The sequence below is a fragment of the Gavialis gangeticus genome, unplaced genomic scaffold (genome assembly GCF_001723915.1).
Source record: "Gavialis gangeticus isolate Ggan-Ray unplaced genomic scaffold, GavGan_comp1, whole genome shotgun sequence".
Taxonomy (NCBI): domain Eukaryota; kingdom Metazoa; phylum Chordata; order Crocodylia; family Gavialidae; genus Gavialis; species Gavialis gangeticus.
The window spans coordinates 53,045,602-53,060,795 of record NW_017729031.1 but is presented as its reverse complement, the minus strand read 5'-3'; the positions used below and the strand labels follow the sequence as shown (position 1 = coordinate 53,060,795).

The window sequence follows — 15,194 nt, the reverse complement described above, 5'->3', positions numbered from 1 at the left end:
TACGATGACATGTTTACCATACTGCATGTTTTTATGAGCTAGGAAGGTGACCTGTCAGAGGCCTTCTTAAGAATTTCTCTTGTACTTGATTCTACTTTTTATAATAAACTCCAAATAGTACACATAGGAAAATGAAACTGTGCTTAAGTGATAAAAATTACCATATTCTCTCACATACAATAAATGTATGCCCCAGAATGTAATAAGCACCTTATTTTTGAGAAACAGAATGAAGAAAAGAGATCTTTCCTTGTAGTAAGTTACTGAGCGTTACCCCCTAGGGAGCCACACCTTCTTGGCTAAGGTCATTGGTCTAACCCTATCGATCACTAAACGTTGGGAATCTGTATTATACTATATTAAAGTTAATTATTAACGCTGATAGCATCCATGTGGAATAACTACAAGGTTAGATTAATCATAAAGCCTTAGTATGTCCATTTAAATGCTAATATTGCTGACATTAAAGCTCTATAATAACGTTGTTGTTTCACTTATAAAATAACTGTTCTCTGCATAATAACAAGGTAATTTTTTGAAGTGCAGAAATATGAGAAGAATGAAGAATTGCCTTCTTAACCAATAAGTTAAAAACTAACAATGATTTAAAGCATGTAGAAAATGTTACTTTTTTAGAGAAGGAATAAGTATTTTCTTTAAAATTTCTAATTACATCTAATTTATCTCTGTTTATATTAGAGATGAAATGAGATGATTTTATACATATTTAAGCTTCACTCTAATTTGCTATGCAGTTAAATATAGAGAGACACAGGATATTTTAGTAATAAAAATGCAAAAGTAGAATCTTCCATGCATATAAAATTTTCTCAATATAATTTCATCTTTTGCCCCTAATATGCCAAAAAAAATCAATATAATCTGTAGGCATGAATATGTTACATTAACTCTTATAAAGGAAACAAATCCTGCTTGTTGCAAATCTATTTGCCACCAAAAGGCTACTGCTTATTGTAAAACAGCAACCTGCAAATCCTATTCTATTTTTTTTTAAATCCATAATATGCAAGAAATGTATTTTGACCAACTAAAGTTAATAAGTTAGTTTTATTAGGGTAGAAACATTCAAAAGAAGTCTTTGTCAATACAGACTGGGGGTCATAGCTTTAGGTTCAACAAAGCTTCAGTGCAGGACCTAAGGAAAAGGCCCAAGCTTTTACTAATGCAGCCTTTCCACACCTTTCATATCCTCAGGGTAGTTCTGCTGGCTGCAAAGCCCTACTAGGGGCAGTTATGCTTGCCAGGGGTCACTGGAATGCTTCCTTTGAACATTAAGATACAGGTATAGGTCTTAAACCTAGAACGGAACTGGTTATAGCTAGACAGGTTGTGGAAGCTCTGCCACTGGATGTTTTTAAATGCAGGTTAGACAAACTATTGTCTGGAATGATTTACACATGGGTGGTCATGCTTTGAGCAGTTGTTTAAGTGAACCTGTGCAAACCCTTCCAAGCCTACTTTTCTGTGATTCTTTGATGTTTGATGGGGAAATAATGGTGAGGGAAAAAAACTCTCCAGCTGGCTTACATTCTCTCCTTCACCTGTGAAAATATATGACATTTCTGCATAAAATGCATCTTTTCCAGAGCTAATGTCTTCATACCCAAATACCCTACAGTGACATTGTTAAAAAGAAACAACCAACCAACCAAAAAAACCTAATTAATGCATTATATTTTTGGGTCATTATTGGCAAGAGCAAGACTTTTGCAGTGCTCTTGCACTGAGTTTTTAAAAAGGCTTACAGCTGCTTTAACCTGTAATTTTTTATAAAAACTGACTCTTAAGTAAACTACATTTCTTTGCTGAAAGTACTTGACAGTGCCCTTTTATACAGCTCAAGTTAAAACCCCTCAAAGTCTATATGGGAAACATTAACAGTGCTAACTCTGGGCTAGAGTAGATGTTCAGTTCTCCAGGGAGAGTCCCTGCTCTCTCTGAAGAAACCACAAGCGTACAGAAGTTTACAATTTTTCTCTGAGAGTAAAAGTGGCCACTCAGGGAGAAAAATAACTTGGGAACAACCCAAGTGAAGTGGCTTCCCAGAGAATCTCTCTCAGGAGACAGAACTTCTCTACAGGCAGCAGATGCAGAACCAGTCTCTGCAATCCCAGGGTGTTTGGCTTCTCCCCCTCTCACCTCCCACAGAAGGAGGGAGAGCCTGTATCAATCTCAGCCAAGCAGGGAGCAGAACATACCCTCTTAGGGCTTTAGACTGGAAAAACCCAGAACTGAAGCAGTTAGGGGACATGTTCTGCTCCTGGCTTGTTCCCTGCCTGAATCACTCTGCAGCACTTGGGTTCAGGGAAGCATAAAAGCATACACTGTGCCCAGCCGTAGCTGGGCTCCAACACAGCGTGGGGCAGGGGAAAGACTGGAGGACTCTTCTGCGCACAGCACAGACCCTGACCCCACCCTTCCTGATCCTAATGATCCCTGACTACAGTCACTTAAAAAAAAAAAAAAAAAAAAGCCTGCAAACCTCTCTGGGCTGCATGCTCTAGGGACCTCTGGCAGCCTAGTGCTTGCACTGCAGGCTCTTTGCTTCCCTGCCTGAACTTCCGCACAGGTCAGTTTTTCTCTCAGGAAAGCAAACATGGGGGAGTTTCCTGGATGTTTTGAATGTGTATATGCAGCCTCTAGCACTTCTATAAAATATTATAATTTATTGATAACTCAACAAACTTCTTTTTCTGTCATTAAATATCAAGTTAAATGTCATAAGCTGGAAGGCAACGACTACAATAAGAAAGTTTGCCAAGAAAGCAAAAATCAAAGAAAAGGGTTTTATTTAAACTGGAAACAGTCACCTTACATAAACAGCTATTTAAGTTTCAGTCAGAAAAAATATTTATTTGGAAAAAACATCAAAAGAACAATGCAAGATAAACCATGAAGATATATCAAAGCCTCCCTATATACATAAATATCTTTTACGCTGAAAGGAGGTTACTATTCAGGTTAACTCTATAGTTAGCCAAGATTCTTATCCAGTGATGAAAGTGAAATATTAATGTTTGCCTGGATACTTTTTGGTACTATTTTGTTGCAATGAACTGAATGTTTATTGTAAAGTTTGTTTTTGGATACAAAGTGGCACCTAGGAGCCAGATTAAAGCTGTAAATGATGAGTGGATGGAAACACTTACTCCTTTGTAAAAGGAAACTCCACTGGTATATACCAGTGCAGATGTCTCCTAAACCAGTAAACAGGCATTTCACTGGCAGACTATATCTTCCTTTTAGTGCTTTACGTTAGAGCAGCCCTCAAGCTGCTTTTGAATGCTCTTGAAAAGCTGGGGTGAACCCAGAAAGTCAAGCATATCTCTGATTGATCCTCCACCCATTCCACTGCCACACAGAGCACCAAGCTGAACAACATTAATATGTTTGGTTTAAATGACTTGCCCATCACCACACAGGAATACTTTGACAGAGAAAGGGATAGAATCCAATTTACTGGAACACCACAACTGCTTTAATCAACAAAGCCTCCTTTCCTGTTCTTGCAGGACACTGCTACAAATGTTACACACCTTCCTACTTTTGCACCTGCTAATAGGGGTTCTAAAGACAACAGCCTCATTTATTACATAATCCTGATTCACTCCCTAATGTGTCCAAATTGTACACTTTATTATAGTTTTATCAGTGGTAACTCAGTCAGGCTGATATTTAAATCACTTTTAAGCACTTTTGGTGGACATTATTTAATCACACATGAATTCACAGTGCCCTAAATCAAAATGCCAACCATGTCAAACCTACCCATCTTAAGACTTATAAAAAATTCAAAAACTGTTTCACCATTTTGAATGCAGTGATTCTTTTGCTGATCACACTATATTACCCTTTTAGTCTACTTGTTATAAATTGATGTGACTACTGCCTGTAAATGCTCTGACCTCCACCAAAGTTTCTCCTGTAATAAAAGACTTAATTTGTGGTGTTCTTTCTTTGTGATGGGTTCAGATCAATTTTCCTCTCACTGAATGAGAAGACTGAACAGTGTAATGGCATTTATTTTCCCTTAATCAATGAAGTATTGAAAAAGATACCAAGACAATCCAACAGATAATACAGCAGTTAATGCAATTCCCAGAGCTATATTTGAAGGGCACTAGATGAACTGTGAGTCCTCTTTATAAAGTGCTAATGTTTTCCAAAAATACTATGTAGGTACAATTAGATCCCCAAAAGGATGAATGGATTAAATACCACAAGAATAAAGTAATTATAGTTTACCATGGGAACTACAATCAAAGGTACAAATAAATATTTTACAAGTTTTGAAATTGCCTATCCTCCAAATGTAGACATTATAGTGTGGAATCCAGTACCAGTATAAACAGTCTCTCTCAAAAAATGAAAAGAAAAAGCCTTTCCATGTACGCTGTATTCTTAATTGCAACCAGCTTCTCTTTGTTCTTATGACTTTAAGGTCAGTGTCATTGGATTTCCCATCTTTTCTCCCATGGAATAGTTTTTACAAGCATTCTAGAGATTGGTATATAGGAAAGAACACAATTCACTCACTATGCATTGGCACCTGTGTGTAACATGGCCACTACTTGCTCTGTAATCAAACATCTGGAAGTAGTGTAGGAAGCAGCATGGTCAGATGTGGATGTTATTCCTGACTCTACCACTGACTTCGAGAAAGTCACTTTACCTTTCAATACTTCTACTTTCCCATTAGTAAAAGTGCAATGAGGATACTTAAATTTGATGACTACATGCACATTGAAAAAGAGCTTAAATTATTACTATTGTATGTTGGACCAAGCTTCCTTCTACAAGTTTACAGAGCAAGAATTATGGAAGGCTTTTCCTCCTTGTTGACTATCCGTCTTTTATTACAAAGTTTTATTAAACCTATTCTGATTTCTATCTTAGTGTGTTATAGACTTGAAAAAGTTTATATTCATCTTCTCCGTGCCACTTTGCCTTGATCCCCTCAACCACCGCAAGTTCTGGCCAAAAGCAAATGAAAAACATGTGGATGATGTAACATTTTACAGAACTCTACAGGAAGCTTTGCTCTTAACTGAATGTTGTCTTTCCTAATATAAAAGTACACTTGCATACAAAGCTGTCCTACATTCTTAAATAAAATAACCACAGGAAGATTAAATCATTTGCACCTGTCTTTTTTCCTTCCTTGTAAAAAGAACAATTCTAGAGGCAATTTCTGCAATGAGTCTTCTATATTGCAGTTACCCCTAAGTCCTTCTATCAGAAGAACTTTCAGGCTCTGATTTTTAAAAATACGTTGACTATAATAAATGAATTATTGCTATGACAAGCTGTTTTTCATTCTTGATTCAGTGTTGACTCTATTTGGGTTACCAAAAATTAAAAACGAATGCATTTATATTGCACTGAAATAAGATAACAAAATAAACAGAAAAACAATTACTAAATATACATAGCACCCTAGACAAGGTCCCACTCCCAAGCTGAGAATTAGTGAAACACTCAATAACTAGGCATCTGCTCCCATTGAATGCCCATATAAAGCTTTTATTACCCTTAATGGAAGTTCGGTGCATGCGTCAAGGGGACAATACACCTCTTACTTAGTTAACTCCAAACTAATGAAACACAACTCATATTAAATTACAGTGTACATTATGGTGGCCAGTAGTGACTCAAAATTGAGTATATAGTCAACAAGGAACATAACAATTCTGTTGTACTTTTAGCTTCTCTATGCATTGCCAGTGAGCTAACAGGAATATTTTAAATAAAGTACTAGAGATAAATAAAAAATCATGGATTCAAAACCTCTGAATCACCTTATTCTGGAACAAATATTGACTACTGACAAAATTAGCCATGCAAAACTGATGTTTATAAACAATGAGCATGTGTATGCATGAGAAATGCAATATCTTTAATTCTGATAATGAAAACTTTAATTTATGATGGTCTATATAATATTTGATTCAGTTATTCTACAGTATGCCTCCATTACAGCTCCTGTATTACAACAATTATCATCTTAGCATGCAACCTCCTATTATATGTGATTGCTGCAATTTGAACTCTTACATTCAAAATAAATTACTATGTTTTACCCTTAGGCACCAAGTTCAACTTGAAATATTGAGTTGCCCCCTCTACAGTGAAGAGATGAAGGTCATGTAAAGGACACTTTTTCCCCAGTAAAAGAACTTAATAGTTTTTCCTCGGCCCTTGCATCTTTACTGTATTAGCTGACAGATAAGGTGGGAAGACAGGGGACACAGATAAGCCTGTCAAGCCACAACAAAAATTTCCGTTCAATGCCACCTAATGTAGATAAGGTAGAGTAATTTAGAACCACAGCAGACAAGCTCTGTCTTTCTGTGTTAAAAGCCACCAGGAATGCATACTCACATATATAATCATCTAACTATATACATTTTTGTAACATACCTTTGTGCAATGGTTGTGGCATAGTTAAAATCTGGATAAGCAAAAGAGAAGAGACATCTCTGTAAAGTACTGGAACCTCTGGTAGTTCTTCACTGCTCATCCTGAAAAATTATGAAAATAATCACGTTTGGCACTAGAATCCATCTTTCATTTTTGTTTTACTTTATACTGTATTTTTAAACATTCTTTATTGCAATAGTATGTTTGAGTGCAAGCTTTTAGAATTCTGCTATCTGATGAATCTCTAATGAAGCTATGCTCTTAAAATAATTTAATATAAGAAACTATAACAAATCACAATCTATCACATTAGTAGTAAGTTCAAGCATTTAAAAGCATTTATTATTGGTACAAAACATTTCTAAAAATAGCAGGAACAACTCAATAATCCATCGCCCTAAATACCTGGATTCAAAAACCTGCCGGACACTCAAAAAATATCATTATACCTTAAGATTCTGGTATCACAATTTATCTACTTCTTTTCCAAAAGGGTGGCATTTAGCATATAAACAATCATATACCACTACAACAGCACTGAAGCCTAAAACATCCATCTAAGAATTTATAAGAAAGATTCCCTTCGTGTGCAACAATGGAATTAAGAATTGTTTTGCTTTATGTAAAGTAAAATCATCTAGATTTCTGGCTAAAAATGGGATGAATACAGCAACCTTTTACTAATGGTTTTATGAAAAAAGCCAAGGGGATAGAATGAGAGAGAGAGCAATCACAGAAAGAGATACTACTATGCTTTTAAAAATCAGATTCATTCAAAGATACGTTACCTAGCAGTTATCTACTTGTAAGTAAAATAGGTTATCAGGTATTGGTGGCAGTTTTCTAGCTCAATATGAGATTTCGTACCCCAACAATACTTATAGGTAGAGTATAGGCAACCTGAGATAGTAAGAGCAGTAATGATATCAGTTTGGTCAGTCACTGCAATCAAAATAGAAAGGAAATTCTTGTCACTGGTTGGGGTGAGTCTTCCAAGCAACAGGACACCACCTCTCACAGGCTTGTGTGGGGGAAGAGAAGACTGTATGTAGCAATGGCTAGGGCACCACTATAATCCTCATAGCATCCACTTCCCCTACTGACAGGCCACAGAATGCATGTGTGGAAGACATTTCTTCTCGTTCTCCTTCCCACATTGTGAGGCTGCACTAGCAGCACAGGTACTAGAAACTATCCCATGCATTCCTACCATCACTGAACAGGATTACCAACAGTTGATTGACTCATCTACTGAAGTAGTTGTGAGGAGCTGATTCTGGCTGTTGATGCTGGATAGCCATTCTGGTCTCCATTCTAGGCACAATCTTTTCTAGTTCTAGATCTCTTCTGACATGGATTACCAAGGTGTGTCAAATCTGGACACTTAGCAGAACTGCCAAACATTTATAGGTTGTTCCCCACCATTTGTTATCCCATGGTTTGGGAGCTAAAATTACGTTTGTCACAATTTTGGTTGATTTCAGTCTGGTTGGTGGATAAAATGATCTGATGAAAAGCCCCATAATGCAACAGGCTACTTTGACAAAGGCCATGGGCACATTGAAAGGGTGCACAATGTGTAGCATTGCTCAGATTGCCCCTGTGAAGGCCATAATGAACACAAAAGGGACACTACCCTCAAAACGACCTTCTAAGTCAGGGGCAGGCAAAGTCCAGCCTGCAGGCCAACAGTGGACTTCATTTCTCAGCAGCCCCTGCTCACATGGCTGGGGCCACTCTCCATGGAGACCCCAGCTGTACCTGCACTGTGATAGCACAAGGCTGGGGTTGCCATGGAAACTGGCCCCAGCCATGCAGGCAGGAACTGCTGGGAAATGAAGCCTGGCTGCCGGCCAGATCTGCCATGTTACCCATCCCTGCTCCAAGTTCATAGAACCGAGGTCCAAAGTGCCCTGATGAAAACTGTACTAGAAGGGCCCTGCCAAATAAGGTGCTTTTTTGTTGTCAATAGTTTTAAGTGCCATCCTTTTCATTTAATTATGCTCTGGTATGTTTTATTGTTTCCATGTTCATCCTCAGTGTTCTGTGATAAGACTGATACTTTCAGGTGTCAGAAATTCTTGAGAAAGGGATTTGAATTGAACCACCACTGAGTTGGCATACACAGTTATCACAAAAGCACTTGCTAAGTACCGCAATGCTCTTAAGGAAGGATTTAAAGAAAGGAGTTTACATAAAGAATGTGTATTTGGGGCACATACTGTTTGTAATTTTAGGGTAGCAGCATAATGAATCTCATCTTAAACTGGTTACAAATCTACCTCACCAAAGCAAAATAAAATTAACAATAGGTAAAATTATCAAAAGGGTTCAAGTCAGGAGGCTAAAAGACTATCATGTTTGAAAATTAAATTTGTATTTTTTTAACTATTTTATCCCCCATTCTTTTTTCCAGAATTCTGGCTGATTTTTACAGGCCCCCACACACATCCCTTTTCTTTTTTTAAAGCTAACAATGAGCATGTCAAGAACAACTATAGTTTTTATGCACAAACATACATACTTACATTCCCACCCCTGCATTATATTTGTGCGTGTGTGCATGCATGCACATGTGTTCCTGTTTTAACAAACTAAGCATACAATGAGCCCGCCATGCATAAATATCACTTCTCAAAACAAAGAGCACTCCTACATAGGCACTTAAGCTCCAGCTGAGTTTCAATGGGAATTATCTCTAAATAACTTTTTAGTTCTGATCCTTAGACCTTAATGTACTTAGGCACTTCTGATAATTTTACCCATGGTAATTTTTTCTTTGTCTGCGGTGCTTTTGTGTTTTAAAATTAATTTCATTATAATACTGTGCTAAATTTATGGCCGAGTGTCATGGAGACCCCCTAAGGGGGCGCACTTGATCAGGACCATGCAACCGTGTCACAATCTTTGTGAGTGCCCCCCACGAAGCCAGACCAGGCATGGCCTCTAGAACAGGAAGGTAGCCCTGGCTCCTTACCATTCTGAGACCCAGACCTGTCGGTCCCTTACCCTCCCTGGGGTCTTGTAGCCCTGACTCAAGAAGAAAGCATACAGTTCTGCTCCTGAGAGCAGGAGGAAGAGGCAGAACAAGTGCAACCCAAAGTTACAAGTACAAAAAGAGACAGCTCCACTTCAGTGAAGGCATTTATTAGACAAAAGCCAGCCAGCCAGAGGTTCTCTGGCCCCTACTGAAGAGTTAAGCAATTCCTCTGTCCCCACCCCAGCCCACACAGGCCAGAACTCTCTCCTCTTTTTTTTCCAGTCTGCCCAGCCCCTAAGCCTGAAAAGTCCATCTGTCTGTCCCTCTCTCTAGTCCCTGCTCTCAAACTGAAACCCTCCTTATTTCACACTTTCCTGTCCATGTCATTCAGCTTCCCTCCAGCCTCCTAGGAATCAACCAGCTCACCTTTGCTTATATGACAACACAGCTATTTAAGTCTTTGTTGATGCCAGAGGTCTATTTTGTCTTGTTCCTTCACTATTTCTTAACTCATTCCTTCCCCATATACTAGCTTTTTCCCATATACTGGCTTTATGGGGAAGCTGAGGCATGCAATATTAAAACAATATGACTTCATTTAAAACAGAAATATCACAATAAAACCCACAGCTCAAACGTAGTCCTTTTAACTATTTCTTAGAAATAGCAAAGAACTCCAAAGGTTTAAGTTCTTAAAAAAAGGTTTCCAATGTGGGGAAAGGAAAGAGCAAAAGAAGAGTTTTAACTCTAGCTGGCCACATTTTACACTGTAAGCAACTTCAGTTAATGCCATTTCATAGCAACAGACAGTTAGATCCAATACCAATTCCAACACTATAAATCAGAAGGTGATAACTGGAATTTTCACAAAAAAGTATGGGAGATGCACCTTTCAGTGTGGACACAAGTGAACTCTTTGCCCAGTTTATTTATTCCATATGAGTTGAAGTAAAACTACATTGAATGACAAGCTTTGAGATAAGCTGCCTCACTTTACATCAAGCACTGTAGCACATTAAGTGCTTAAAAACTGCTCTGTCATTCATTAAGAGCCTAGGCAACTTCTTCATTATGACACTGAAAAGACATTAAAAGAAAGCTAATATAATTTCTGATGGTGGTGAAGCAAGGAAGGTAGTGTAAAATGAATCAAATGTGTCACGTTTGCATACTACATCCATTAAAAACACATTCTTTGCTACAAAATACAAAGAAATAACTTCTGATACTGCCATAAATGTAAAATGTATTACTCTATTCTCATTATGGGGCAGACCCCTTCTCCAGTCCATGATAATTAGGCTGCATCTCTGAGCAAACACCAGATTTGTCTGTCAGCTGATACCTTAGTCAGCCCACTTCTATATTCAGTTTTCCCTTTTCCGATGGAGGCTAGCTGACCCGCCCAGGATATAATCTGCAATATTAGCATTTCTATTTGGGTTTCTTCTCTCCCTCCTTTGGGTGAAAGGTTTTTTTTATAAAGTACAGTTGTCAAATTATTTATTGAACAGTACTGGAATCCACCTGATCATTTTATTACTAAGAAGAATATAGAGTAAAATCCTTAGTTTCTTTAACTTTAAAGGACAGGCACCGGTTCTAAAGCAGTGTGAGAGCACTTCAGAATACTTTTGTGTACTCTCTTAGAATTTGGGAATGAGGAAAGTGGAGAAGCCTGGAGATCAAGACGGTATCCTTACTTCCATTACCTCCTTTATCTATACTGAAGGTGACTGAAACCGAGTATCTGAGGACTGAGATATTCTGTCCCTCCTCCTATTTCTAGATGAAGGAAGGACTGGTTGTAGTTAAAGACTTTCTGGCCTGGTAGAAGGAACTGGACTCATGCCCTATTTTAGGCATCCTCTGCTGTTCCAGGCAGAGCTCTTACAACTGGAATAGGAAGTGTCTCTTTTCTGGCACCTTTGTTAGGAGTAGGTATGAAAGGACCATCTGCTCATGAGATCTCACAGTCCTTCATACACTTTGCTAGAATAGGAAGTGAACATTTTGATTTGTTCCAGCTGTTGCCTACCTCTGTCCTATATAAAGATTTTCAATTAAGAAGGTTCCACCTGACAATGTAAGATACAGACAATTTGCTCAGATTGCCAATTAAGATTGCTACTCAGCACTTTGTTGATGTAGCTCTGGCTGTAAAGCTAAGAATTTAAAACTCAGTATGTTTTGGGGCTTGCTGACCAACCATTTACCTTTGTGGGAGTATCCTGCTCCTGGGAAATTACTTCTGCAGAGAAGGAAGAAAGAGGGATGGCAATTTTTTTTTTTTTTTTTTTTTTTTTTTTTTTTTTTAAATGGCAATTTTTTTTTTTTTTGTTTTTTTTTTTTTTTAAATGGCAATTTTTTTTTTTTTTGTTTTTTTTTTTTTTTAAATGGCAATTTTTTTTTTTTTTGTTTTTTTTTTTTTTTAAATGGCAATTTTTTTTTTTTTTGTTTTTTTTTTTTTTTAAATGGCAATTTTTTTTTTTTTTGTTTTTTTTTTTTTTTTTTTTTTTAGTTTTCATTGGAAGGAACCTGTCCTTGGGCATTGGAAGGAACCTGCCCTTGGGCATTCTCTGATTACATCTCCCACACTGTTGGATCTCTCCCTGCTTAGTTCTCAAGATAAAAATAAACTTTTACAGATTCAATCTCTCTCTTCCACTCATCTTCAGAGCATTTCTGCATGAAAATAAGTACATGGAAGACTACTGTGCCTAAGGACTTGTTCTCTCTGCAGCCACTCCAAACTGGGAAAGTGAATTCCACACCTGCCAAAGTCTCATGACTCACAACCCAATGTTCCTCTTCTCTGGTGGAGGAACTAGGGCTCACAGAAGGAGATCTGGAACTCTGTGGGCATTCCTGGTTCTTTTGGGATTTTGTAATTTTCCTTTGCCTTTTGAGGGAGAGGTCATGGAAGGGGGAACAGTCCCTCTTTTTTATTCTGTGCTGTCTTTTGGTCTGAGCCCACAGAATTACTGTGGGATGAGCAATTCTGAATACCAGTTCACTGCTGCCTCCCAAAGTAGGCCCCAAGAAGAGGTGAAAAGGAACATTCCTAATAGATTCCTTGCCAAGTCATTCAATTTATTATATTATTTAAGAATCTTAGATGGAACGACAGAACAATTACCTTTAAAAATGGGTTAGGCGGGGTGTTTTCACTGGGAACCTCTGGACTTCCCTTGAAGAAACCATGAATGGTGATTAAAGTTCATTCTGCTTAGGAAGAATAAGCTGGGTATCTCAAGGAGCACCATGATTGGCAAGAGTGGATGAAGAGCTTCCAACAAGTAGTCTAAACTACTAATTCCTCTTCTTGTCAAAACAAGTGTTTATGGGCTGGAAAGCAAGTGTAGAAATGCTGTACTCTCCCTTTCTGTGGCACCTGAGTAAGCTTTAAGCTCAAATTATGTCTCAATCCCTGGTTTACTCTGTTTGACCTGTTATGCCACAAAGGAGGGAAAAGGAACCAAACAAAGACAAGGAAATCTTTCCCCAACTGCAAATGGTTTTATTTAAAACTATAAACTTCAAAACTCTAACAGTGCTAATCTTCAGAGGATACTGAGGGGTGGGAATAGGAGGTGTGTGGAAGAAGACAGATGGTGGTGGGATGTGGGGTGGAAACAAAATGGAAAATGTTATTTGCTGCTTCTCCTAACTTTACTGGATTATGCATAGTTTCATAGTTGTTAGGGTCGGAAGGGACCTGAGCAGATCATCAAATCCGACCCCCTGCCATGGCAGGAAAGATTACTGGGGTCAAACAACCCCAACCAGATGTTCATCTAGCCTCCTCTTAAAGACCCCCAGGGTAGGAGCCAGCACCACTTCTCTTGGAAGCTGGTTCCAGATCCTAGCCGCCCTGACAGTAAAGTAGCACCTCCTGATGTCTAGTCTGAATCTACCCTCTGCCAGCTTGTAACCGTTATTTCTAGTCACGCCTGGTCGTGCTTGGGAACAGGGACTCCCCCAATGCCTGCTGGTCCCCTCTGACTAGTTTGTAACAGGCCACTAGATCCCCCCTCAGCCTTCTCTTGTGGAGGCTGAACAGGTTCAGGTCCCTTAGCCTCCCCTTGTAGGGCCTGCCCCACTGCCCCCTGATCATGCGAGTGGCCCCCTCTGGACCCTCTCCATGTTGTCCACATCCCTCCTGAAGCGCGGCACCCAGAACTGGATGCAGTACTCCAGCTGCGGCCTGACCAGTGTCACATAGACAGGGAGGATCACCTCCTTGGACCTCTTGCTTGAGATGCATCTGTGGATGCATGACAAGGTACGGTTGGCCTTCCTGACTGCGTCCTCACACTGTCAGCCCATGTTCATTTTGGCATCAATAATGATTCCAAGATTCTTTTCTGCCTCTGCACTGATGAATTCACTCAGCAGAAATATGGTAGAATTCTGAAATAAAGCCATATTTGCATTTGTCAGGCCAAATATCTGATGCAGAAGAAGGATGGGGCCTATCACAGAGACTTTACAAACACAACCTCAACTGCTACTTGTACTTGCAGGAAGAGAAGTACAAGCCATAGGTCACAACCTGCAGTAGAGGTCAGGGTTCAGAAACAATTTACATCCTGGGGAATTATACAATTATGCACCCATGTTATTTTCTGTATAAAACATAGTCACATAATTGCATAATTTGCCTTAGTTCAGTCCCATTCATTTTGGCTTGTTGGAGGGTTGAAATTTACTAATTTATAACATAAGAACAGTAAAAGCCAACTATGCGAGTCAGGGCTCAATTCACAGTAGAAGCATGGCACTTTCAAATGACATATCGCAGGGAGTCCCATGTGAGGCACCGAGTACAGTGGGGCACGACTGGACAGCTGGTGAATGGGGCGGGGAGCTCCTGCCTGCAGGTGGGAGAGGTGGGTGTAGACTCCCCTGCCCTGTGCCTCCCGCCCCTATGCCCATGGTGCACAGTCCCCAGTGCCAGCAGCAGCAGGCTCTCAGGATGCTCATGGTCACAGCAGGCAGAGCCTCCCAGTGGTGCGCAGCTCTAGCCGAGTCCTGGGGGTTGCATGTGGCCAGGCCCACCCCACTGGTACAGGCCTTAGAGCCAAACCGGGCTGGCTCCATGCTAGCACGAAGGGTTTGTGGCACTGCAGGTGGGAGCAACATGTCATCGGGCTGGGCTGGTTCTGTGCCTCCATATGGAGCTTCCAGCACTCCAACAGGGAGCCACATAGGGAGGCATGGAGCTGACTCAGCCCAGCCCTGTTCAGCTCCCTCCTGAAGTGCTGTGAGCCCCATGTGCTGGCATGGAGTCAACCAACCCTGGCTTGAAGTCATCCACCAGTAGGCCAGGCTGGGCTGGGCTAGGCCACTGGGCGAGGGGGGGGGGGGTGTTCTGTCTGTCATGAGCACTGACTGCTGCTGCCACTGGCAGGGGCTGTGGGGTGGGGGGGAAGGCTGCATGTGGCAAAGGGCCCACACACCCACAAATCCCACACCCAACCATACAAACCCCATACACCCATGCTAGCACCCTGCCACCACAAACACCACAACCCCCCATTCCGGCCCCCAAGCCGCACACTCGCGCACACCAGTTTACAACCACTGCCACAAATCCCACAAACACACCTTCACAAACCCTCCTACAAATCCCACCCACACTATACTCCCCCCAACCCCCAATTAAGGACAACAAGAAGTCCTTTTTTAAATACATAGGGAGTAGAAAGAAGGCCCCAGGAAATGTGGGGCCCTTGCAGGACAAGACGGGGAATCTGGTTGTCACGCCAGA

The 15,194-nt window shown here is 40.1% G+C and overlaps 1 protein-coding gene across 1 annotated transcript in view; it reads right to left on the bottom strand.

Annotated features, from left to right (window-relative positions):
• The window catches only part of UBR3 (ubiquitin protein ligase E3 component n-recognin 3 (putative)), a 354,426-nt gene that overhangs the window by 23,465 nt on the left and 315,767 nt on the right, over window positions 1–15,194 (bottom strand). The window contains exon 33 of the mRNA XM_019522846.1: window positions 6,442–6,542. Coding sequence (XP_019378391.1) covers window positions 6,442–6,542 — 101 coding nt within the window. The remainder of the gene's footprint in view (window positions 1–6,441; window positions 6,543–15,194) is intronic.